At 39.4% G+C, this 27,068-nt stretch overlaps 2 protein-coding genes across 2 annotated transcripts in view; both read left to right on the forward strand.

The window, feature by feature from the left end:
* The first annotated feature begins 3,891 nt into the window (after nt 1-3,891).
* On the forward strand, nt 3,892-6,184 carry LOC114162016 (signal peptide, CUB and EGF-like domain-containing protein 1). The gene is made up of 4 exons (XM_028045761.1): nt 3,892-3,903; nt 3,997-4,149; nt 5,434-5,635; nt 5,775-6,184. Exons 1-4 carry the CDS (start codon nt 3,892-3,894, stop codon nt 5,993-5,995), a joined length of 588 nt encoding a protein of 195 aa, XP_027901562.1. The 3' UTR covers nt 5,996-6,184.
* Nucleotides 6,185-15,696: 9,512 nt separating this feature from the next.
* Nucleotides 15,697-27,068, forward strand: part of LOC114162017 (multiple epidermal growth factor-like domains protein 6) — a 12,350-nt gene continuing 978 nt past the window's right edge. The window contains exons 1-17 of the mRNA XM_028045762.1: nt 15,697-15,724; nt 15,936-16,080; nt 16,181-16,332; nt 16,620-16,798; nt 16,939-17,042; nt 17,436-17,589; nt 17,975-18,074; nt 18,763-18,999; nt 19,081-19,268; nt 19,424-19,544; nt 19,861-20,011; nt 20,132-20,271; nt 21,059-21,205; nt 21,472-21,582; nt 22,804-22,959; nt 26,251-26,367; nt 26,454-26,615. Of these exons, the coding sequence (XP_027901563.1) occupies nt 15,697-15,724; nt 15,936-16,080; nt 16,181-16,332; nt 16,620-16,798; nt 16,939-17,042; nt 17,436-17,589; nt 17,975-18,074; nt 18,763-18,999; nt 19,081-19,268; nt 19,424-19,544; nt 19,861-20,011; nt 20,132-20,271; nt 21,059-21,205; nt 21,472-21,582; nt 22,804-22,959; nt 26,251-26,367; nt 26,454-26,615 (2,392 nt within the window). The remainder of the gene's footprint in view (nt 15,725-15,935; nt 16,081-16,180; nt 16,333-16,619; nt 16,799-16,938; nt 17,043-17,435; nt 17,590-17,974; nt 18,075-18,762; nt 19,000-19,080; nt 19,269-19,423; nt 19,545-19,860; nt 20,012-20,131; nt 20,272-21,058; nt 21,206-21,471; nt 21,583-22,803; nt 22,960-26,250; nt 26,368-26,453; nt 26,616-27,068) is intronic.

Consider the following 27,068-nt stretch of genomic DNA (forward strand, 5'->3'; position numbering starts at 1 on the left):
ATGCTGAGTGTCATGGTGTGCCCACCTGGTTTCCTCTGCTCTCAGGGTTTGGCCAGAGACCCTCAGAGATCAGCCATGCTCTGCCCTCGAGGTTTCTACTGTCCTGGAGGAGGCATTGTGAGTCTTGGAGTAGGGAAACAAATGACTGTAGTGAATATAAATAAAAGAACACCACATTTTGAATTAATCTGCCTGCAAATTTAAATACTCAGGACCCAAACCCCATTCCATGCCCTAACGGGACGTACAGTACATCTCCTGGTCTGCGTGACGTATCTCAGTGTGTCCAGTGCCCCAAGGGGAAGTATTGTTACACCCAGCAGCCTCAGGAGCAGCCTATCACCAGGCCTGTAAGAAAAGAACTGAATTTAAGATGAAATGCCTTATTCACTTTACAAACTACTACACGGATGAGGGCAAATTTGTTGGCTTTACTGGCAAAGGTGTGTGAAATAAAAAAACGTAAAAAAATTTGATTGCAGAAGCATGATCTCACGCAGAATTGAAAAATCCTTTAAAAAATGTGTTCTGAGACGGGGTGGGAAGAATTAAAAGTGAAGAAAAATTAGTAACAAAGTTACCAATGGTACATGTGCTGGTAAACCAAACAATCCCTTTCAAGTAAAACATAAGTTTCTACATTTCTCTAATTAGTATTCACTGATATATAAAAGTGACACAGTGACCCATTTCCCTTAGCAGATGGAATAAAACAAGAAAACAGGTGTTTTGTGAAGATAAGAGACATAAAGAAAAACCTCTACCTGTTGGAAAAGTACAGCAAAAAGATGAGTTCTTGGGTCACTGATTCTCAATAGCAGCTGCCGTTTCCAAGGCTGTAAAGTTATGTAAAAAGAGAAGAAAGCATTAGAGAGGATCCAGTACTCTGATCAGATTAGAGCTGTGATGTTCAAACTTTTCGCCATACGGGGAAAAACATTTACTGAGAAAGTTTATATTTTTTTCTTTTTTATCTTGCCAATAATGATCTAAAAGTACAATATCTTAATGAAACAATGTTGTCTGATAGGGGATCTGTATGATAGGGGAGCTTTTTTTGCCTTTCAAAAAAAGCTCTGCAATTTTGTAGTTTGCACCTTTCCAGAATTGTGGTAGTGGGCCAGACAGAATCCTTCTAGCGGCTGCAAACAGGCCAGGGGCCACCCTTTGGAAACCCATAATTTATGGAGATTGAGCATAGAGGAATAGTAACAGATACCCTCATTTTAATCAGCAAGTTCACATAAATTAAGTTTGGTTGGTAAATTTATCAGTGTGGAGTTATACCACTATGACAAAATATATATTTTTTTCCTTAAAGTTGCAATAGGTAACCTTTATACAAATATGTGTTTATTTATTTAAAACTATTAGTATGTCCTGACTCATGACGGTAAAATATTAGATAGATGTGAAAAACATCAAGCTTCTCTGGCTCCCTCCAGTGGTCCTACTGCTATCTGCAGAAATGCACTGTGCTTGATCAGAAACAACCAATCAAAGTCAGGGGAGGGACTTAGCACTCTTGCTCTTGTATGCACTTCTCACACTCTGCCCCATAGTTCATTCTCCATGTTTTAATGGCGGAGAAACAAGCTTACTTTACAGGAAAAACTTTTCCGGCCATTGGAGCTTACTAGCCTGCGCATACACAGCAGGCTCCACTGTGGGAGAGTCAAATTTTCAAGGTTAACTTACAACACCCTAGTAGTGCATCTTTAAGGTTTTTTGTACATTTTTACCAGCAATGCCAGCAAATGAATCAAGGTCTATAGTGACTTGTGCATGTATAAGGTTTTTAAAATCTTTATTTGTATTTCACTGTGAATGTTTTGTGTGTATTCTTATACCAAAGACAGAGCCATGTCCTGATGGGCACTATTGCCCCCCAGGGACCGGCCACCCCTACACATACCCCTGTCAGGTTGGCAAGTACAGGAACAACACGCATGGTCACACTGGAGAAGTCTGCATTTTGTGTCCATCTGGGCATTTCTGCAGCAAACTGGGAATGGATCTGCCTTTACTCTGCCCTCAGGTGGGACCTAAAGGGATCCACAATTAGTTGAACATGTTGGCCTAAATATGTTGTAATTTTCCAATTAACTGAAACATTGCTGTTTCTGATACATCAGAACTCATAATTACTTTTAAAAAAATTATATCTTTTGGTACATTTTTCCTCAATGGAGGTTGCCATTTTTTCACCTGCACAATGCATGCTGGGTTGATCCTGTGCTTCAGCCCGTTCTGTAATGGAAGCTACCTAGTAAACACAGGAAGGCTAACTTTACCTGAGTTGTTGTTTATCATATTGCTTTTGACTGGTGCAAATTTAGACAATGCCACTCTGTGTTGCTGTTGACTGTAAATCAAAAAAATAAAAATAATGAGGTGAGTCTGCGTCGCTTCCCACATAAAAAAGCATATGTCACTTACCCAGGAAGCATTGCACCATAAACAAACGTAAAAAATCTTAACAGCCTACAGTATTATTACTGTATTCTTTTTACATCTAAAATAAATATTTCTCAAATAAAGTCTATTGTTACAACTAATCATGGATCCCTTTAAAACAAATTCACTCGTTTCTCTTTAAAGGCAGAAATTGCAGATTCTTAAATTGCTCTCAGATTATATAAAAACGCAATCGACATAACATATCATTTCATTTATTACTCATTTCAGGGGTCTTACTGTCCAGACGGCACCTCTGCTCCTAAGCCTTGTCCCAAGGGAACCTACAGCTCGCTCTCTGCTCTCAGAGAGCTCTCACAGTGTGCCCCTTGTGGCGGTGGACAGTATTGCAGCGGTGTTGGACTGACAAAGCCTTCTGGAAGCTGCAAAGAACGTTTCTACTGCAGAGTGGGAGCTAAATCTGCAGTACGATTCTGTTATTGCTGTGAAAGAAGCAGCAGTGCCTAAATGTTTTACTTAACATATTAGTCAGTGGATTTTTGCTCCTTTTCACATCTAGTGTTCTGTTTATTTATGTCCAGACTCCAGCTGATGGACCAATGGGAGGTTTATGTCCCCCTGGAGGCTACTGTCCTCTGTCTTCAACCTCTCCCATCCCCTGTCCGTCTGGCACTTTCAGCAACAGCTCTGGCCTCAGCAGCCCTGAGGAGTGTGTTAGTTGTCCGCCTGGGTAATTCAACTCAAACTAAATTGCCATTTTTGAGAGCAAATACATTATTTCCATGTACAACCATATTCTCACTCTCCCTATCTTAGTTTTTATTGTTTAGGCTCCAACAATACCTCACCTTCAGGACGTTGTTTTCCTGGTTTCTACTGTACTGGGGGATCTTCATCACCAATTCAGAATGAAGTAGAAGAAGGCTTTTATTCCTTGGTAGGAGCAGCCAGGCCAGAGCCATGTCCTTTAGGCACTTTTCAGCCGGTAGGAACTAATAAATACATTTAATCTGATGGTGCTAATTTGAAATTGCGATGCATATTTTACCTAAAAAAACAACTTCCCAGCGTCGAGGTGCAGGTTCCTGTGTGGCATGTCAGGGAGGCAGGCTGTGCAATCGAACAGGCTTGTCCCAGTCACCAGTCTGCCCCACAGGACACTACTGTCCTCCTGGCTCCTCTGCTGCACGGCCCTGTCCTTCTGTCAGTATCTTCATGTTTTTTCTCTTTGTGATGTTTCTGTCTCACTGCTTCGATGTTGCTACAGAAATATAATTTTTTATGAATTCATTGTTTGCCTGATAATTACAAATGCTACTGTGTGAATGAGTTGAGATGAGAACCATTAAAGCTCAAAACAGTCTCAGCTTACTTAGAGCATTAAGAAATCTGATCAGCATCAAACTTCCTACACTTTACTACCTCTGCACTGCTGTTATCTCATGAAATAACACGTTTTTTGGGCAATCTAAAATGTACCATTGCGTTCATCAACTCTATGCTCTGTGCAATTGCCTAGTATACTGACATTCTGAATGCAGCTTGTGCAAATGATGGTGAATAATAAATTTTTTCCAGGGCACTTACTCTGACCAGCTAAGTGGTGAGGACGTGAAGCATTGTCGACCATGTGAAGCAGGTTCATTCTGCAGCAGAGCCGGCCTCTCCAAACCTCAGGGTCTCTGTGACCCGGGCCACTACTGCACTTCTGGAGCCACCACAAGCTCTCCTGTAAGTTCTGATAAAATATCTAAAACGATTCAGATGTACGCTTTTAAATCAAATCATATGCATCGACTTGGAAAAGTGTTCCATAACAGAAATTCAGCTATTCTGTGAAGACATCAGAGGTTTCACTGAGAACATTAGTGAACAAACAGCATCATCAAGACTTTTTTTTGATTTAAAGCAGAGTTAAATTAAGAACCAATATCTAAAACTTTAAGTTCTTCTTTAAATTGTTTAATCCATGATCCAAAAATTGTAACTGTCTATTTAAGATGGCAGGAGGAAACAGTCAAAGAAGCAGCAAAACACCGATGGTTTGCTCTAGAAGAACTGTACAGATCGTGGCTCTGAAAGAATAATTTCTGAACATGATGACTATTGAGTGAAAGCACAAGAAACCCTGTTTGTAGTTTTCTACAAAATATATAGCAGACACAAATCAATACAGCACCAGCCATAAAGAAGTGGTTCAGATGATTTAATCCAAAGTATCAGAGGGGATGAATTCACTTGCTTCACTTATTTTTAGCAGTTAAAAATTGTGAAAACCATGTGTTGTCTTTCTCCCCCTTTACAAATACATGCTACACTGTGTTAGCTTATCATGTAGAAATCCTGATATTCCTGATTGTGGTTTTTTGGAGTATGATCACGTTTACAAGGCATTGTACATTTACCCAAAGAATATGCTTCAAACATTTTGGTGTCTTGAGTTGTACCTGCTCTTTCCTTCATGTGGGTAAAATGTTTGACAAGCTGTCTGCCAGGTGATTGTTTGTGTTTATAAATCAGTTTTGCTCTAGTCAGGCAATTTGTCAGCATGGTGCCGCGGGAGAGGGACAGGAGGGAAGGAGAAACAGGATAATTAAAGAGGGAGAAATGTCCTGATTTTGTTTTTTAATGAATCAAGCTGCACACGACTTTCACGTTTAAACACACTTTTACGCAGTTATTTTCATGCCATTAGCATGAATACAAACCCAGAGGAATATTTTGTTCCTTTCTATCTGTTAAATAAATAACTGCAGATCTTCATTTGGAAAAGCCGTTGATGGTGCGTAGGAAATGAGTGACAGGCACCAGCCTCAACTGCCCACATGTCTTACTTTAAAGAACATTTGAGATGAAGCCAACGTCATGTTTTTGACATCCAAGATTATTTAGCTAAACAAAATGTTTGACACCCTGAGGAGGACACCTAGTACTCTTCAGTTTTGTTTGCTGCAAATTAGGAGAGAAATTAAGATTATTTGAGAAGTAGACCGATAGTTGTCTTAATTCCTACAGGTATCTGTTGCTACCGGTGACGTGTGTCCTTCAGGATACTTCTGTCTGCAGGGGACAAAGTTCCCACAGCAATATCCCTGTCCTGTGGGGACCTGGAGTATCTCAGTAGGAGGCCAGAACCTGTCCTCCTGTTGGGCCTGCCCACCCGGATTCTACTGCAACAACACTGGACTCAGTCAGCCTTCAGGATTATGCGACACAGGTGTTTCTTTGTCGATCAGTGATGTGTCCAATTCCAAAAAGAGTACAATGTTATAAAAATGAAAGATGCATCAATTACGAATTATTTTGATCAGTTTTGTTATAATTTTTGGTGTAATGTTGCTTTATCTAATTTATAGGTTATTACTGTTCAGGAGGAGCAAAGTTTTCAAAACCATCTGATGGTTTAACCGGGGACATTTGTCCAGCTGGACACTATTGTCCCCTAGGGTCAACTTTTCCAATCCCTTGCCCTGATGGGACTTACTCAAACAGTACAGGTATAACACACATTCTTGAAAAAGCAGCTCAGTGGGTATCAAAGATGTACACAAAAATGTACATCTCTTTGTCTTCTTGACTAAAGGGGCAGAAATGTGTGATGAGTGTCCATCGGGGACATACTGTCTTTCTGGAGAGGGCGTCCAGCCATGTCCAGTGGGTCACTATTGTCTTGGTGGGGGAGTGGAAAGCATCTTGCCTTGCCCTCCTGGCACATACAGCCCTCGGTTTGGTCTTCGTCAGGTGGAGCAGTGCCTCATTTGTCCAGCAGGTGGGAGTGTTGTTACATCATTTTTAGCACTCATTGGTATTCTGCACATAAGAAGTGCTGCTGAAATGGATTTTAATTTATTAAGCTGTAATTTATTTACTAGATGGATTGAAACTAATTGATAAAAATTAAAGGCAATGATTCAAAGTTTAATTGTATTTAATGAACTAAATGAGAAATATATTATGATGTGAAGAGGGTTTGTTATGGACTTCATGCATTACAGCAACTTCATCAATGGTTTCTGCAGGTTTCTTTTGTGATGACTGGGGTCTGTTTGAACCTACTGGACTCTGTCAGTCTGGGTACTACTGCATAGCAGGTATAATGCATGCCTCAAAAAAGTATTCAACCACAATCTGATGGGATTGTGTTTTGGAATATTATGTTAAATGGAAAGAATAAATACAAATCTGGAAAGTGTGGCCTGCATTTATTTTAATCCTTCCCTGTTTACCCATCTGTTTTTACAAAACAGCTCAAGCTCAGTTATACTGGATGGACAGAGTGATTTTGATCACATATTTCTCCCCCAGAATTCCAACATAATATAATAAAACCTTTGGTTACAAAATGTGGAATGCCTCAGCAGTATGACAGCATAGCTAGAATCACATGCTCACTATTATTTATTACTCAAACTAAAAGGCCTGTTGCTGTACAAGCACTGTTATGACAAAGTGGAACCAATGAGTGCACCTCATTAAAATGCTCGTCTTTGCAAGGTGTGAACTTTGAGAATCCTGATGGGAACTTCAGCACAGGAATCGGAGGAGCATGTCCGCAGGGAAGCTATTGTCCCGAGGGCACCAGTCTTCCTCTGCCCTGTCCACCTGGGACTTACTCTGACAGGTTTCATTGACCTAAATAGTAAAATCCATTTTTTAAACCAACTTTAGATAGTTTACACTGATGGTCTTGACATTTCCTCCGCTTGCAGACTTTATCTGACAGAAGCCTCTGGTTGCAGTCCATGTCCAGCAGGTCAGTACTGTGGCGCCACAGGACTCACTCGTCCATCTGGTCTGTGTCAGGCAGGATCCTATTGTCCAGGTGGAGACGCAGCAAGCACAGGTAGGAAGCAGGAATACTGATGTATCTGAGTTTTTTTTATGTCTCCTTGTCTGATCAGTGAGGAAAAAGGTGTCTTTATCGCCTTTGAGCTTGGAAACATGATGGATTAAAATGATACATTTTGGATTAAATCAATCATTAGAATAGAAATATCTTAAATTACCATCATTTAGGAGAGAAACAATGGCTGGCAAATACACGAAACTCAAAAGTGTGAGGGTGAATAAGTGATTGCAATCTTGCAACTACAACCAGGTTCATCACATTAAAGGCTTGAAGCAGTGATCATTTCAGCATCTTTCCATCACGTTTAATTTAATTTTCCTCTTCAGGCTCTGAAGGAGGACTTTGTCCATCAAGTCATTATTGCCCTGAGGGAAGCTTCAGCCCAGTGGCCTGCTCAGCTGGTACCTACAGCAACCTCACAGGCCAGGCGGCGTGTTCCCGCTGCCCGGCAGGATATTACTGCCCAGAAAAGACTGACAACTTCACCAAGTTCCCCTGTCCCCCTGGGTTCTACTGTCCTGATGGTACTGTCATCCAAAAGGCTATCAGTCATATACATTTTGAGAAACGGCCGGAATAGCAGGCGGAGATATTTTAAGCACTTCTGCTTAGTTTTTTATTCAGTAAACCTCCCTCCTCAGCTTTGTTGCTTTATAAATATCTGAATGAAATTAATGTTTTTTTTATTTTTATTTATTTTTTTGCTGAATATATAGGAACTAAGCATGCCACCCAGTTTCCTTGTCCTCGTGGATACTACAACCCAGAGCCCATGACTCAGAGTCTGGACAGCTGCCTGCCTTGTCCTCCAGGACACTACTGTGAGAAGGAGCGGCTGACCAAAGTGTCTGGAAAATGCAAGGCTGGTGAGTAATGGTGTCTTTGTTCATTTCTTCTGAGCGCACAGTCACAGTCACGCAGCCTAGTTTCCCAGTGTCAGGACGTTGTCCTCTGTGCCAGCCTGTTTTGGCTTCAGGGCCAGGCAAACCTGTCCGAAGCAGCCTTTAAGACTTTGAAGAAGAGAACAAAGGCTGCGCATGAAGCATGAAACATCACAACCCAACAGAGGCAGCGTCTCAGCTGCAACAAAAGCTTTTGAATAATTTTTCACATATCATTTATTCATGCACAAAGATGCACAGGAGAATCCTCACTCATATACTACCCACATCTCTAAGGTTGGAACTTGAAGTACGCCTGTCTGGTTTATTAAGTCATCTCCTTTCTCAGCAGTAGCAGTGTCTCATCCTTCTCACCTTGGCCTGTGTTGCTTCCTTTCCTGCAACATTGGATTTCATGTTTTAACTCACGCTGAGAAAGTTGTCACATGATGCCTGATTTGTGTCATTTTGTGCTTTTTGTTCCTCCCAGGTTGGTTCTGTGTGTCAGCAGCGTGGAACTCTCAGCCCTTTGACCTTGATAATTACACAAATGCCAACTGCCTGTGCCCAGCTACATCCACAGGAGGGCGCTGTCAAGTTGGCTTTTACTGTCCTCTGGGCAGCTCTGAGCCTATACTTTGTCCTCCGGGAGCCTTCTGCAATAAATCAGGTATTTAAATTCTAAAAACCACAACAGCTTTAATCTTTGTGGGGACTGACTGATTTCTAATACATTTCTGTCTCTTTATGCTTTGAAAAAGTTTTCCTACCACTTCAAATCTTTTCACATCTTGCCATTTTGTAGTCTCAGACTTTAGGGCATTTTAATGGAGTAAAAAGATTGGGATCCCTATCCTACTGAAAAGTGAACCTTGACCCTATTCTCAAGGCTTTTGCAGCCTGTTAAAGGTTTCCTTTCAGTTTTTGATGATTTTTAGCTTTGTTGATCTTCCCATCATCATAAAGTATCATCCTACACCTTGATGCCGCCACCACTGGTTATTGTAGGGATGGTATTTGCAGGGCGATTAGTAGACATGGCGTGTTGCTTTCTTCCCTCCCTGATCCTCTACCTTCTGTTGAATGTCTAAGCAATTTCCTGACTATCTAATATTCTGCTAAAGCTTGCTTATGTTGTATGATTTTATGATTGAAAATGCACTTAAAACCGCTTATTACTTGACAAAGACCATTTTGTAAAAGGGAGTATTAATCTCAACTGGGGTTTTCTGGTGAGAATAAAAGTTTTAAATAAAATAAACTTTTTTGTGAAGTGCACAAATGTCATGTAAACAGATTCTTCCACAAGAAAACTTTTACAGTTTTGGTTCTTCAGGGAGAATCTGAAAGCCTACAAGCTACCATGTGCTTCCATAAACTGTCTACTACACTTTCTCTTTCAGTATTTGTTAGCATAGTATTTGCTGCACTATTGTATCCTCCTTTGTAAATTACTTTGGATTAAAGCTCCTCAGCTCAGCTCCTTTAAAGTTCTGTGACACCTGGGAGGATTATCTGATTAATGTTGTCTCTGCTGGGTCTGTCAGTATACCTGAGAGCCAATATCTTGGTAGGTTTGCAGATGCGGAGTGGAGCAGTGCACCGTAAGATTTTTCACCTCTGACGCCTTAACACGACAGCTCTATTTATATGGCCAGACTGTCTTCTCCAACTAGTCAATTTGTTTCTCCGGAACTTACAACACACTCATATCACATTAAAAATCTTGGTTTTAACAGTAAAATGTGAATTTATGACAAATGCAATAATTATTTCACTGTGTGATACAGTTTTAAATAAATCTAGCTGCAGTGGTATGTTGTCACCTCTTGACCAACACCCTGCTCTCTAATTTTGTAAGGAAAATCTTGCAGCATTCTTCCTTGGTATCAGACTCCAGCTGTTCAGTAGTGCAAGACTTCCTTTGTTGTTATTTTTCATTTCAAAGAGCTTTCCAGTGGTGGCAGCTCTGGACCTCAGGATTGACAGTTTTTCACATATCTCCAACAAAGTTACATCTTAAAGCTTTAACACATTATCAAACTGCATATCTCCCCTTGCCTGCCTCATGCTTTCTGCTTTAAGCTCTTTGTTTTCATCGAGCAGAACAGCCATTCACACAAGTTTGTGCATAAAAATCTCTTTCAGAGTTGTAGCTTTTCTGTAACTTTATTTTATTGAAAGACTTTTATAAATAGACCAATAATTAAAAAGTAATATTTTACTATTTTTTGTAATGTTTTTATGGAGTTTAAGACATCCGTTTTTTTCCAGAAGTTGTACTTTATACCTCTACCTGCAGACCTGTGTTGTTTAGGAATATGAGCATAATGTGGAGCTGCCATTTTTATTCAAGCAAAGTTTTCTGACTTGGCATTGCATGGGTGCCTGAATTTGTTGCTCCAGAACATAAATAAATCAGTTTCAGTGATGCCTTCATGGCTGTGGCATTAGGCCATGCCCTGTGCACAAATGCATCAACATGCATCATTGATTCTTGAGCAGAGTGCTGATAAGAAGTTTAATGACCCCCCCCCTCACATTCTGGGCTACAAAACATGCCTCTAAGCAATGGCTTACATTTTGATAGATCAGATTTCTGGATAGTTTCTCACTTCATCTTATTCCAGCTAAAATGAGAAAGTGAGAAAGAGGTGGCAGCAGTGATGAATCTTTGTCATAAGTATTTATTTTAATGGATGGTTTTCACTGATTAAGCATCTTGCTTTTCACGTAATTAGTTAGTTAACTCATTTTTACATTAAAGACAAACACGTAATGATCAGAGATTAGAGATATGCTGACACTGAGACCCAATATGGTACTTTATGAAAGTTGATTAAAGTATATGGTTGAAACCTTAATAACTTCAGAGGAAAGTAAGACAACACTACATTCAAGCAGTATTTCATCGTCTACATTGATGTTTTGATCATGCACTTCTTACTCAATCACTGACAATCCAGTTATTGTGGTTTCTGACTTGTCCTAATTGGAGCTCCTGTGTTAAAATGCGGCTCCAACAGAGTGCTAACTAGACCCAGAGTTCTTGAACTGTCTTACTTGGGTAATGGTACTCAAGTCGTATTCCTGTAGTTGTATCCAAAAAATTGTAAAATCTACTTTTTACATGTAAATACAATGATAAATAATGGCCAAAATGAGTTGTTGTTGAAGTAGGCAGTTTTTGTCTTGACACAGAAACTATAAAGAGAGCTTTGTTGTATAAGCAGACAACAACAATACAAGTGCTGTTTTTTTTTTTTATCTACCTCTGAAATTAGAATGGGCTTCTAGCAATGATGCTAGACTAAACTTAACCAATATCCATTTGCAAATTGCAAAAACAGGAGGATGTACTAATTGCCCGGTGACAAGCCAACCACTGCAATACTGGCTAATAGCAGTGTATTTTTTGTGTGTTATGTATTTAAGCACAAACTGAACATGTTCACATGTACACTTTATATAGTACCATGTGTGAAAATGATTTAATGATAAGATGTGAAGGTTAGGACTAGTGAAAAACTTTTAATTTTACCTTTTGCATTTTAACCTCAGGGGATCTCCTGTCTAATTTAGGAAATTTAAAACTCTAGTTCTGCATAAAACTTGAATGCACAATTAAACCACATAATTCAGAACCTGCAGCATCAGTGGTTAAAACAACAATTCTTCAGGCATTTGTTGTCGTTTAAGAAAAGCCCCAACACACTGACATTTTCAAGTCACGTTAAGTTACCATTTTAAAGGTGCAGTAGTTAAAAATACGGTTTTTGCATGACGGAATAATGAGTCAGACAATTTGTGAAAAATTTGACTTTATCTGTCTCCTGTCTGTGGCCTTACTACCATCTGCAGAAATACACCACTCCTGGTCAGAAATAATCAGTCAAGCAAGAAAAATGTTTTAGCACTGTCAATCACGCTCACTTTAAGTTGTCTGTCAAGATAGTTGCACTTACTTAGTGTTTAATAACTGATACTAGGTATGAAAAATAGGAAAACCATTAAACTGACAACACATCCCACGTGGACAGTTCTATACTTGCTTCTAAACATGTATCTCACTTTACACCTAGGCTTATAGCTACAGTCCTTATTAAACCAAAATCTCTTTTCAGCAAAAACTGTTTGCTAAAGCGTCATACTAACACTAGCAGGCTTAATCTTTGTGTTAATATGACCTATTGATTAGGATTGGAACATATTTCAGTTTTGCTAATTTTTTAAAACTAAGTTGTGGTCTCCCACTTGAAAAGAGCAGTGTCCTTGTTGTTTTTCATTTTACAAATAAAAAAAAAATCCTGCCACCAAACCTTTAAATGAGCAATTAGTTGTAGACCACATCATTCCATTAATTTTGTTTTTATTGCCTGTATTTAAAAAAAAGCTGAAAATCTCTGTTTGGTTTGAAAATCTCTGTTTTTAATTGCGTCATTTCAAAATGAGCTGCTTGCATTAAGTCAAAAATAACAATGTTTTCATGTTATCCAAAAAGGTTTAGCTTTGCCAGTGGGGCCGTGCTCTTCTGGGTATTACTGTGTTCAAGGAGCCACTGAGAGCAGACCAACCGATGGGAAAACCGGCAACATCTGCCCTCCTGGGACATACTGCGGTGAGACCCACATAAGCAAGCTAAAAACTATGTGAAGTGAAAGTGCACTAGTAGGAAAATAGATATATAGTGCATTATAACAGGAAATACATTTAACGAGGTGTTGAATAAGGACAATGATACATTTGTATTGCAACAACCATTCCAAATAGTAATGGACCACCCAGGCCAGAAAGATAACACTTTCTTTTTATTGATAAAAATCAGTGTTACATTACTAAATGGGGAGTGCAACCTGGGTGGACACAGTGAAATACATAACTTTTATAAATTGTTCTTTGTAGCCAAATAGAACAGAGAGCAATAGGGTACTTCTGAGGTATTGTTTTTTTTGTTATTATTTTTATCTTGATTTTATCTTTCCACTTTCACTTCTCAAAAGAGAAAGTGGAAAATAAATTGGATGGGCTGTAGACCTGAAACAATCTAACAGATTTGGGTAGATAAAACTCTTAAATTACCTGTCTGTATCTGTGTGACTCAGTTTATTTCATTGTGTGTTAGCTTGTTAATAAAATGCCAAAGCACATGGAGTTTTGCCCATACATTCAGCCAAGTTTATTTAGCTATAAATTATCTGCCCCTTTTCATTACCCTGCAGTGGCAATTGATGTGCAAATAAGATGAATGAATAGAAGAATGACTGATGACTTTTTGACCTCTTTCTTTGTCTAGGGGAAGGATCAGGACAGCCAGAGTTGTGTCCACCTGGAAGCTTCTCCTCTCTGTCTGGTCTGACTAATGAGGCTAGCTGTCAGCCATGTACAGCCGGATTCTACTGTGGAGAAGCGGGACTTAGGACTCCTACTGGATCTTGCAGCCAAGGTCAATCCATACTCTGTTTCATGAGTTTGTTTGTAAAAAAAAAAAAGTTTGCTATCTTTTTTTTTTTGTTAAAACTCTCATGTTTTACTTTTATATTTTGACTGTGCTCTATTTAACACTTTAGGATATTGGTGTCCTCCTGGTCAGAGTGTTGCAACAGCTCTGCCGTGTCCTTCTGGTCATTTCTGCTTAGAGGGTAGTTTAGCTCCAGAGCCTTGTCCATCAGGAACATACCAGGATAGAGACAAACAGGGATCATGCATGATCTGTGACGCTGGTGAGCGAGACTAAAACTCTTTTTAATCTCAACAAGTTTTATGAATGATTTTGTTAGGATCGTGAGTTGTTTTGACTATTTAATTCTGGTGTTGGTCTCTTTCTTTGATTAAATCAGTCTTGTTTATGTTTTACTTTAATCCTTCCTGAGTGATTATACTTTATTAGGTTCATTTCTTGTGCGTAGTTATTCTTTATTACTCTAGTTTTAGTTCTGTTTCTGAACTCTAGTTATTCTTTATTATTAGATTCATTTCCTAGTCCCTTGTATACTCTCACTCAATCCCCTGTGCCATTTTCTTTCTCTCTGCTCAGCCTGCCTGCTGCTCTCTCCCTTCACCCCTGCAACCCGTTAGCTCATCATTGCAGGTCTTTTATTCCAGCATTCACCCTCACAGTATTTAAACCCTTCTTTTGCTCACACTGCTTGCTGGTCGTTCCTGTTACACCCTGTTATTCTCCCCGTTTCTTCCCCGTGTCCCTTGCTGGCTTATCCCCTGGATTTATGGTTTTTGTTCTGCTTTGGCTCCTTGTGCCCCCTGTGAGTTTTCGTTTTTTAATCTTTCATTAATGCTTTCTACATGATCCATGCTCCCAACTTCTGTCTGCATTTTGGTCCATCCTCAAACTCGCACGTCATGACAGAAAGAAAGAAACTAAAGAACACAAAATAATCAAACTAGAATTAAATAGTCAAAACACCAAAACAACTCAAGAGCTTAACAGTTTTGCCATTTAGCCATTTATCGCTGTTGTCCAACTAAAATGACAACTTTCAAAGGTCTAAAAATGTCTTTGTGAAATCAGATTTTTTATAATAATGCGAGTTTGAATAGATTGTATGCAGTACAGAAAAATGACAGGCAGCGGTACAAACATCTCCACTTTTGATCTGTACTGGCAATTAATTTAAAAATAAGCATTTCTCCTCTTTCAAGGGTACTACTGTGACTTGAGACTGGGTCCTGTCAATGCCTCCTCTCCCAGGCCCTGCCCTAAAGGGCATTACTGTCCTGCAGGTACAGCCCTAGCCAACCAATACCCCTGCCCCATTGGCTCCTTCAACCCAAGTGAGCGAACAAGCAGCCTAGCAGGGTGTGTCCCCTGTCCTGCTGGACTCTACTGTCCTTCCGTTGGACTGTCGGAGCCGACAGGTGAGGTGGACACAGATGTCCTGGCAACAATCCAGCTACCACTGTTTAGATTTATTATGTGTAAACCCTTTATATGATCTGGTGCATTTTAGTTTTAACAACAAACTTTCCACAGCAGTTGATCTTTTGGTTTAAAAGTAACTCAATTTGTGTGATTTACTTGTTAAAAGAGGTTTCTAATCTTTAGAGGGCTGTATGTATGTATTGAATAAAATTACTGAAAAGATCTGTTATGTTCTTTCATCCATAGGACCTTGTCATGCTGGATATTTCTGCAAGCTTGGGGCATCTTCTCCTTCCCCTCAGGATGGATTCTCAGGCTCCTTATGCCCACCTGGTCACTTTTGCCCCTCAGGTTATTTGCCAGCCTCTGCTCAATCAGCTTGTAGCTGTTTATGCACTGCACATTGTTAAAGCGTTGTTGTTGTTTTTTAATATAATGCATATAAACATCCGTATGATAAAAGCGCAATGTACACAAATTAATAGAGGAGGACATTATTACCCTTTTGGCCCATTACACTATATGGCTGTAATGTATTATTCATGCTAATTACCATTTGGAGGCCATTAGCAAGGTCTGACAACACGCATCTTTCGGCTTCTGCTTTCCTGATGTCTTTGAAATAATTCCAACACATGCCCTCTTTCACTTGGCTGACCCATCTCTTAGAAATGCTGCTGCAGGGCAAACCGATTTGTTGTGAGTAAGCCAACGCTGCACCCAACACTCGTTCCTTCATAGGAGTGTCTCACTTGTACACTTGCTCTTATACTTTGATCATACTGTGCGAAACATTGCCACGCCATATAGTTTTGCCAAACAATGTGCATGCATAATTTCAACATTATTTTATTTTATTTTTTGTTCAAACTCCTGTTTAATGCAGTTTTTCTTATTGTTGTCTTTACAGGCACCGGAGCCCCCAAAGCCTGCCCTGTGGGAAGTTTGTCAAACAGCTCAGGCTTGCATAGACCAGATGATTGTAAAGCTTGTTTGGGGGGATTTTACTGTGACTCTGCTGGCCTCACTAAGCCCAGCGGGTTCTGCAGTAAAGGGTACATCTATTCTGTGTTTTGTTTTTATTTTGTTTGAGTCAAAGTCATCCAAGCCATCTCGTAATCAAACCGATTTTGTTTTGCTGCGTTTCTTATGCAGATATTACTGCATAGAGGGTGCTGTCACATCAACCCCCAGTGATGGGATTTCAGGAGGACCCTGTCCTGAGGGTCACTACTGCCCCGAGGGAAGTGTTGAACCTTTGCCTTGCAATCCAGGGACCTATGTGGCTGTAACACATGCGATTCAGTGTGAGCTTTGTCTCCCAGGCTGGTTTTGTGTGTCTGGCTCTCTGTACCTCTGTCCTGAAGGTTTGTTGTTTGTTCTTTTGTTTGCTTATTTTTCATAAACGTAATTGGAAAAAAAAAATTCTTATCCATTAAATTATACTACGATATTTTTGCCAAAAGCAGACACAAAAAAGCATAGAAATGTATCCAAATATTTTTTATCTTTTCATATTTCTCCATTTCCATGATTTCTGTTTTTATCCTACAGGATTTTATTGTCCTGAAGGGACTGGATTTGCCTTGAGAAGCTGTCCAGAAGGAACCTACGGTCCAGATCCTGGCTATTGGTCTGTTTCCCAGTGCAGACAATGCGATGGAGGCCATTACTGTTCTTCCAGAAATGCCACAGCTGTCACTGGACCGTGCCAGGAAGGATATTACTGTTCACATGGAAACGTCTCTCCACAGCCTCTCTCACAGGCTGCAGGTAAGTAAATGTCTTTACACAAATGCTCTGCTAAATCACACATTTACTGTAACTGATCCCAGATGTTGCTTTGCTAATGTCTTTGTCAATTTGGTAGTAATTATCTATTAGTGCTCTGTTTGAGACATGTCTCTCGCCAGAAGGAGGACCTTGTCCTGTTGGACACTACTGTCCCCAGGCCACCATCCATCCTCAGCCCTGTCCACCTGGAACATTCTCCAACAACACCAAAGTGGCCTCCAAGGTTACGTTCACTCTGCATGTGATTCTCTTGTCCTCTTTACACTGACAAAACTTTCTTTACTTTTACAAAAACTAAGAGGCACAGAGACAAAAAGTAAAAGTTTTAGACACAAATTAAAACATAGTAATGGCAGCATCATACTATGTGAAAACCTTTCTTTAGCTTTTCTTCAGTTTTTACTAAACAGCACACACAGTTTTTCTTCCACTTTATAACTATTTACAACCTTATTATGTTTATTATAACATAAAGCCTCAATAAAATACATTAAAGCTGCTGGTGCTACGAGTGTAAGCATTATGAATACTTTCTCAATGCATTGTATAAAGTTATCAGAAAAGTTACTCCCAGAGTTTTGGTCTGAACTAAAACAGGCTCTTTATCTTCTTATAGGAAGATTGTCAGCCATGTTTCCCAGGTTACTACTGTGACTCAGCAGGGCTCTCGGCACCTTCAGGAAAATGCTGGGAAGGCTTCTTCTGTGTGGAGGGTGCAGATCGTCCTGACCCTCCTCTTAAGGACAATCGCGCAGGGCCATGCCCAAAAGGTGCTCAAGCACTCTTGAGATATCGACTTTAGTGTCTTCTTTAAATAAAAATTGTGGCTAACAGATTATCCTGGGGAGGAAATGAGCTAATGGGGGAATAATACAAATGTGGTCATAATTAGGTCAGGTCTTTATTGTTGCTCAAGAAGTAAACCTCAACACAAAACTATGTTCTTAAGACATTTAACAAGCAGTACATACAGGGATTTTTAAACAAGTGATTATGTTTTTCATTTACATAACCTGAAAGCGTACAAGTAAACAACAGCCTCTTTCAAGCTAAGCACACCAAACAGAAGCAGCTGCTCGATGGGATCAGTAACCAAACCCTGATCCTTGTGGATTGTGTGTGTCTCTGTTTCATGGCACTTGTCTGCACAAGCAGGTTATTACTGTTCAGAGGGTTCTGCAGCTCCTCAACGCTGTCCCCCGGGAGCCATCAGCACAGAAGACGGCCAAGCCAGCTGCAGTGTCTGTCCCCAGGGGTATGCTTGCTTATCAAGACTCACAGGGTCTCCTTGAACTGTAAGCTGACACAGATTTTCACAGGCATACACAGCAGAAGGTGCAGGGCCTGTAAATATTCCTACGGCGTGTGTAAGGAATCTGCTTTTGATGTTTTTGAATGCAAGTCATTTGTAGTTTAGTTTAGTTTTTCTTAGTTCTGCGTAATTTACAGGAGCACAGGACAATCATCAATCATTGCATTCAACAGAAGCCAAAAACTAAATTATTATTTTTCCTGTTTTGCCTCGACAGATTTTATTGCCCTGGCAAAAGTAACACTTCTCTGCTGGGGAGTTTTGAGTGTCCGCCGGGTCATTACTGCCCGACCGGAACCTGGTCCAAATACCAGTTCCCGTGTCCAGCTGGAAGTTTCAATCCTCGCACTCGGATGACAAAACCCCTGGACTGCCTGCCATGCCCTCCAGGTCACACATCATTTACTGCTAATGATTAATTAAAGATTCAGCAGTTGACACAGGGTTATGTTTTTGTTAATGATCATTGCTGTAATTAAAAACTGTTGCTAAAATAATCCACTTCAGAGTGGGTTTTCAAAATGTCTAGATTTATCTATTTTAGTGTAGGTTCACAAATTTTACAACACCTTTTATTTTTCCAGCGGCATAGAAATGATATCTTGGCTTTTCTTATTTTTTCTTCCAACAGGCTCATTCTGTGCAATTCCTGGCAAAGATGTCGCATCCGGCCTGTGTGATGCAGGTTACTACTGTGTCTCTGGTGCTCGGTCGCCCACACCGGAGGATGGAGGGGTGACGGGTGATAGATGTCCTGAAGGACATTACTGCACTCAGGGCTCCTCGGCACCACTTCCCTGTCCTGCAGGGCATTACAGCAACAAGAGCAGAAACAATCATATCTCCGACTGCCTACCTTGTCCTCCAGGTTGGAACTAATTTGAATTATTTGGCAGTAATCCTAAGAAACTGCATCAGTGACTGCCTAACAAATGTTTCTGTTTTGTAGGTTTTCTGTGTGTCAGCAGAGGGCTCTCTTTTCCTCCTCATGTCTGTGCAGCAGGTTATTACTGTCCAGGCACAGAAAACGGCAACCTGCAGAACTCTATAACTTGCTCACCAGGAAGCAAGTGCCCACCTGGATCTGGTAGACAGGTGCCCTGCTTGCCTGGGACATATCAGAATTTGCCAGGTCAGGTGAGGAGGACAAAAATGTTTGTTTTTTTTGTTGCTATATTTCAGAATGAAATACAACTTAGTAGCATGTGTTAAATAATCTAAAGCCCAAATAATCCTAATAAGTATATTGAGTGGATGTACATTCAGTTTTCTTCTATGTTACTTCTTTACAGGCTGACTGCATTGAATGTCCTGCAGGATTTTTCTGTCCTGGCTTGGTCAGCGCAGATGTTGACCAAGTGACTGGAACTTCCACTCCTGTGCCTTGTCCTAAAGGGCATTACTGCCCACCTGGTGAGCTACGGTACATCGGATATAACGACACATTCATGACAAATGTACAGCCTCATTGCATTATAACGTCACCGATAAATGTGACACAGGTTGTGTTGCATTCGACCTCGAAGAGATTGCTTGTCTGACTACCGCCGAGTGCTCTGCTGAACTTGTTCTATTTGCACTCCTGAATGAATGACTGTAGCGCTAAACTGCTTTCCAAATATGCAAATGGTTATTACGGAGCATAATCAAGATAGGCACGGTCATCATAAAACGTTCTTTGATGTTTAGCCCTCAACCATCTGTAGATTCAATACATGTTTATCTACAGGAACCCAGACTGGTGTGGCGTTCCCATGCCCAGCTGGCACTTTCAGCAGCCAGATGGGATTGTCCAATAAGTCTGATTGTGAGCCCTGCCCCCCTGGGAGATATTGCAGTTCTTCAGGCCTGGCTACTCCCTCAGGGTTCTGCTCTCCTGGGTAAATAAACATGTTTGCAGAAAGATTGAAAATTCTCTCTGTTTGATTCGATCTTGCTTCTCTATTATTTGTCCACATATCACCTCAGTTTACCTCTGCTGTAATGACCTCTCTCCTTAGTTACCTCTGTGGCCAAGGTTCTCTATCGGCCCAACCAGAGAAGGGTCCAACAGGACGGCGGTGCTCTGCAGGGTCCTACTGTCCACAGAGCACAAGCTACATGGTTCCTTGCCCTGCAGGCACCTTTAGCTCCATAGATGGTGACATAAAACCTTAATTAAAAAAGCAGATACATTACATACAGAATTATGAAAATAAAAAGTCAACTATGGCACTCCAAACAGTCATCACATTGAAAATTGTTTAGCCTTTAGGACTGCCTATATTTTCAACAAAGTTGTTATTGTTTATATATCAGTTCATATAGCGAAGTGAAAAGAAAAACTATTGGTAAAAAGAAGAATCATTGAACTACAAAGACGTATTTAAATTCTGAAGAAAAATGACAAATTAATTATCGTATATAAAAAAATGATAAATGCTTTTATAAAATTACTTTGAAAAAGTAACTTATGTTTTTTTAATATCTCACTGAGAAAAAAAGCAGGTGACAGATTTAAGTTATTTGAGGTACTCTTCATCAAAATACAAATATAATTTTTAAAGTTAAATATAAAAAGTTACAATTATATTAATTTGGTAACTCGCCAAAAACCGAATTCAGTTTGGTACATTGAATTAAGTAAAGTAAAAATAAATAAGAAATAATTACTGACTGATGAAAAAAACAATGGCTTCAATTGAGACTTTTGAATATTTTGTTGCCTGATCTATTGTGTGCTTTTAAATAATTCAAATGCCACTTGCATTTTTTTCACAATGGGACTAATTTTGTACTGAATTTTTGTACTGATTTTTGTACATACAGAAGGAAGAAGCCTTCTGTATGTCAGAAAAGCTTGGATATATTTGAAATTACAGCATCATCCCATACCTTATTTCTTCTTTCAATCAACAGTTTTCTTGTCTTGTTCAATATTATACTAGGTGCAGTGTCTATAGAAGTATGTCAGCCCTGTTTGCCTGGCCACTATTGTGCTAAGCCTGGAGCATCTTCCCCATCTGGACTGTGCAATCCTGGTTTCTACTGCAGAGAGGGATCACACGTTGCATCACCTTTGAGAAATATGACTGGTAGCACTTCATTCATGACTTGACCTTTAAATAATAATAAATGCATTGAAACATTCTGAGCAGGGCTTTTGTAAAATACCTTCAGAGTGAAAAATAGACATTTTTTGGCATTTCTCTTGCACCTTTAAGATTTTTCTAATAATCTTAAAGGTTTTAGCAGGTTTTTTAAATTATTTTTACAAAAGTTGGTAAATATTTTAGTCTGTTAGATAACTTGCCAACAAAGCCAGTAAAGGCATCCAATATAGTTGAACTGTCTGTTCCAGGTGAAGTGAAATCTTCAGCCAGATTTGATGGCGATTCAGTCCATGGAGATGTGTGTCCCGCGGGATACTACTGTCCACAAGGCAGCGCAACACCAAGCCCTTGTCCTCCAGGTAGAAAGACTGCATGCACAGACAGAGCTCATGAAGAAAAAACTAACATTTAAAGTCAGCCATTTACATAAAGGAGCTAGTGTACTAGATCAAAAATCTTTCCAAATATTTTTTATTTAGTTTTTCCTATTGCAAATATCTTACTACACTTGAAATAAGACAGAACTAACTTACAAGTGACATTTCAGCAAAAAATGGGAGCCTGTTTTAAGTCAGCAATTTCTTAATATTGATGAAAAGTATTAATTTGTTTGACAGAATCACTTATAACATGGGGAAAAATGTCTTGATATAAGTGAAATAATCCGCCAATTGAACTAATGCTTTTTTAAACAGTATTAAGCATTTAAAGCAATATTTCACATAAAAATAACACATCCAAAGTTGTTTTTTTTAAGAAAAACATCTCTTTCAAACTTGAAATCTGCTGCTGGGCTTTTTATCAGCTCAAATCTGAGATATAGGTTTTATAGTCTGATGAGTCAAGAATGTTGTTATTGGGCTTAAGGGACAAAATATTCATATTAAAAGACACTGCACCACTGAACATAATACTGCACCATATTGAGTTTTTTTTTTTTTTTTTCATTTTCATTTTTCTTTGCTCAAGAGGTATTGGTGCAAAGTAGATGGACTAAAGGAGAAGGATGAAATCACCTCCCAATTATTTAAGTTCACCTCAAATCAACAGGTGGCAAGTTTTAGACAAAATTAATTTCACCTCTACAGGACAAGGATTTAAAACACAAACTAGTTTTTAGACCAACATTAATCATCGGGAGCTTTTTATAACATCTATGATTATACTGCATGTATATGAACTCCTGACAAGAACTGTGGGTGTCCTATCTTTTGCTACAACTGCGTTGTTGACAAGGCTCCCACAGAAATGGTTCGTCACACCCACACATGAGAAATGCTTCTGACCTCACACATTTAACACACTTCTTCAATAGGTACGGCGAAGGGCTATAATTCTCCCAGGGGGAATGTGTGATAGGTTAATGTATCTACAACATTATGGAGAGATGTAAAACCTAAATAAAGCTGTCAAAATGGTCAGATAGGTACTTAATTAGGTGAGTAAATGGAGCAGTGGCGCACATATGACAATTATGCCATACCCTTTAAAGTCTGTATAGTTATATTTGTGTATGTGACAAAAGGGAGCAGGACTGTGAATTATTTTTGCATGTAGGGTCATTTATCTTCTTTGAATAGGTACTTTCTTGGGGAGGACTGCAGCTCACTCTGAGGACGATTGTGAAGCTTGTCAGCGAGGGTTCTACTGCCCTTCATGGGCTCAGACGTCTGTGGGCCTCATCTGTCCCCCAGGATGGTTCTGTCCAACAGGATCACCGTCTGGACGTCAGCCAGGTGTAATTCACAACATCGTACAAATCATATCTGTGAAAAAAAAAATCTCTTCTGAGAGTAGCAGTTTTCAGGCAATTAGAAAGAAATATTTGTAGGAGGCAGTTGTTCAGTGAGAGAGTTAAGAATTACTCTTTTTTGAAATGAATCACAGTGGACGAACTGTATAATAGAAGCAGTAACCAAACAGAATGAGCTCTAATGTGAAGAAGAGAATATTAGAAAAGCTATCAAATTTAATAACAGTTAACATACTGTAATTATTGCAGCCATACATAGTTCATGCTCACTGTAAAATGATATAGGATTTTTAAGCAGTCATATTATAAAATATAAAACAGTTACTATAATTTGTCTAATTAGAAATAAATTCTGTCCACAATACTTATTAACTTGGAGTTGATAACTGGATTTAACCCAATTAGAAAAACAAAAAGGATAGGTTTGTAATGCTGGATGACTTAAATAATTGGTTTAATTTCTTTCTTTTGAATTCAAGCTGATTGCATCCAGTTGCTGACTTGCAGTATTCACTTCTCCTGCATGAGCATGTAGCGACAGAGGACTATAACTTGCATTGTGATGCTGACTTTGCATCAATCCTTCATACTGACCATGTTTTTAGTGACAGGATAGAAAAACACCCATATTAATAGGAAGAAACCTACAGCAGAACCAACTGAGGGTTCATTAAAACACAAAATATAAACACAGAGGCACTGATCAAGCTGTACTTACTATGGTAAAGAAAACAGAGCATAAATTGTAGTAGTAACCCCTGTACTGATTTAATCAGAGAGAAACCCAAATAAGCTCTGAACCGCTCATCAAGTTTATAGGTATGTTATGGCTGATCTCCATATTCTATCTATTGCATAAATGCCATAGAAGTGGCCTGTATGATGCAGAAGAAGATCATCATTGCATTGTTTAAATTGTGCTGCACTGCATGAATTAAAACACTGGATAGTTGCCACATTGTTGAATTAACACATACGTACATATACTGTCAAGAAAATCCGAGCTCATCCCACTTCCCCATGCTGGAGATTTTAGTTTAACAGTAATAATAAATAAAGTTATCTTTAAAATGAATCACTCAAGTGACATCAAGGCCCAGCAGTAGACTTAAGTGTCAATAAAGTTAGTTTAACAGTAATAATAAATAAAGTTATCTTTAAAATGAATCACTCAAGTGATATCAAGGCCCAACAGTAGACTTAAGTGTCAATAAAATAAATCTAGTTGTGTGTGTTGTTTTTGTCTCATGCAAACTTTGCTTTAATTCTACTTTTTTCTATCTAATCATAAGAAATCATAGTCAGTCAGAGAGAGTCATTAAACAGGAAAAGCAGGTTTCCTGGAAAAAGAGGAAGTATGTTTCCAGCCTGCAGATTTATAAAAATAGCTGAGACTATTCCTTATTTTAAAGCATGAAAGTTTTAAAAAATAAAATCTAAACATTTTGAGTAATTTGATAAGATTCAAAGTAAAATACTTATATTAATATTGGTTTACTTGTAATAATACTTACACTTATATTTGTGAGAACACCTACAAGAAAAACAAGTAACTGTAACTTTAGTAGTAAATAATTAGAATCATGTATTATTCTTGGTTTCTTTTCAGAAAAACATCTGTAATAACTCACATTAAGATCATAATAAGAGTAACTAATAAGTTATGGTTATAAAATCATAAATGAATGATAGATCAGAGAAGCTGAAGAAAATAAATGTGATATAAGTTATGGTTATAAAATTATAAATGAATGCTAAATCAGAGAAGCTAAAGAAAATAAATGTGATATAAATGTGATTTTGACATTGAACTTGAAATGGTGTAAAAGGTTGTAAAACTGCAATTAAACATCACTGATATGTTGGAGGTAGATGGTAGGTGAAAGGTGACAGGAAGGGAAAAAGGGGAACTAACAGGAGAGCAGAGATGATCAGCACCTTATATGGAAACAGGAGGTTGAGCAACCCTGAGACATTGGCACAGACATCATGACATGATGTCTCTTAAGACAGTGATGGATATGAGATCATCTGTCTAAGCAGACAGCAGGCGCACCAGGGGGGTGGATAAACCCTATATAAGGTGGGTGCAAAAGAGGAACCGTTCGTTGGATCCTCCGGGCAGCTTCGAGCCAAGATCGAGATGGACAAATAACTCTGCAGCTGAAGAAGAGCCGGGGCCACGGAGCCGGAGACTGTCCTGCACATGGAGACCAACCCGTCTGGCCCACAATCTGTGGCTTCGAATCGCACTTCTCTCATCGGCTGGGTTCAGACCCCAAAGACAAAGATGAAGACAAAGACAAGGAAGAAGAACTGGTGCCTTTTTTCCTGCCAGCACCAAGTCCTGTGTGACCTCACCATCCATGCGGAGAAGAAGTTCATCGGACCTACAGAGATCCCTGCCTTCGTCGATCAACTTCCTCCTCCTGCTGCCGCACCTTCTTCGTCGTCGTGCCAGGTCTGGGGTTCGAGGCGCCAAACTCCGTCCGTCTCGCTCTAAGGTTCCTTTTTTAGTTCTCAGTGTCAGCAGTAGGGAAAGATAGACTAGATGATTGATTTTACTTATTTGATTATTTCTGCTACTGAATTAAGCTGTACTGACCCTTGCAAAACTGCCTTACTAATAAAATATTTAACATGAAGAAAATCTAAAGATGTTGTGGACATTCAGTTAATGAGTCGCCTTAAAGTTCTTTGATGGTTGTAAAATAGCTGTGATGTTTGATTCTGGAGAGGAAGAGGTGGAAAATGTTTTTAGGTTGCTGGTAGCCCATATTTAAAACCTCATCCTTGGGACTCGACCGAGTCACTAAAACCTACCTGGTTCAATAACAAATGCAAGTTGCAAAATAGAGAACGAGCGACCGTTAACAGGTGTGCTCTGTGAAACTAGCTGGCTGTAGGCTGCTCAGTCTGGCTAATTCACAGGGGGAAGAAGGGTGGGACACCTGGATGTAGGCCGTCAGATAACCAGGCGAATCGTTTCTCGAAACCAGCTTAAACAGAGTTTACTTCAGTTCTGGACAGGGTAAATCCCAGCAGATTTAGGAAACTCAACGGACCCGTTAGACGGAGAGCTGGTAGCACATCTCCCCTCTCAGAAGAGGAAGTACGAGAGTGAGAGAGTAGAGACAGAAAGGAGGGGGGGGGGGGGTTGCGCAACAACAATACTAATTAAAGTTTTTTCACACCATGTAACTATTTTTTTCGAAATGGAGCCATTGTGGAAGCAAAATAACAATCTGAGGTTTTATGTCTGATTATTTCACAGAATACCGGTGCCCACCTGGCTATGCTTGTCCAGCTGGTAGTGCAGAGCCAGTCATCTGCAGTCCAGGCTCGTTTCAGGCTTTGTCTGGACAGTCAGTTTGTGATAGCTGTCCACCTGGTAAATTAAATGTTCGAATGTGTTTATCTGCTCTAAATTTGTATATAGTTTTGGGTTTTTTTCCATTTTGAGTTTTTTCTCTTCAGGTTTTTACTGCCTGGAAGGCTCTTCTGTTCCTTCTCCATGTCCGGTGGGTTATGTCAGTCGATTAGCTGACAGGATGTCCCTGAGCCACTGCTCTCCTTGCCCCTCTGGCTACTTTTGTAACAGCAATGCTCTGACAGAACCGTCTGGACCCTGCAGCCCAGGTCTGTCAGCTCACAAGCAGTGTATCAACAAACCTAGCTAATAAAAGTTATTTTTGTACAATAACATTTTGTGGAGTCAAGTTAGAGTGATAAGTACTTGGTAAATGTATATGAATATGACTGAGGCAGAATTCAGTCAAAATATAGGATCACTTATAGCTCCTACATCCATGATAGCAGAATGTACAAGACATACAATTATAGAAACATAATAGTTCTGAATTCATAAGTCTATATCATAGATATAGATATATCCATAAGTCTATATCATAGATATAGATATATACTTATGAAGTCATAAGTCTATATCATGAAAGTTGGACTCCACTAGCACTTGAGTCTTATTGCTTTTATTGCCCAACATGATTTTCGCTAATTTGTCATAAACAAATTAAATGTATAACAGGTAAGACAAATTATCTCAAAAAGTAAAAGAAAAAGTTGAAAGTGATA

This window comes from Xiphophorus couchianus, chromosome 18 (assembly GCF_001444195.1).
Source record: "Xiphophorus couchianus chromosome 18, X_couchianus-1.0, whole genome shotgun sequence".
Taxonomy (NCBI): Eukaryota; Metazoa; Chordata; class Actinopteri; order Cyprinodontiformes; family Poeciliidae; genus Xiphophorus; species Xiphophorus couchianus.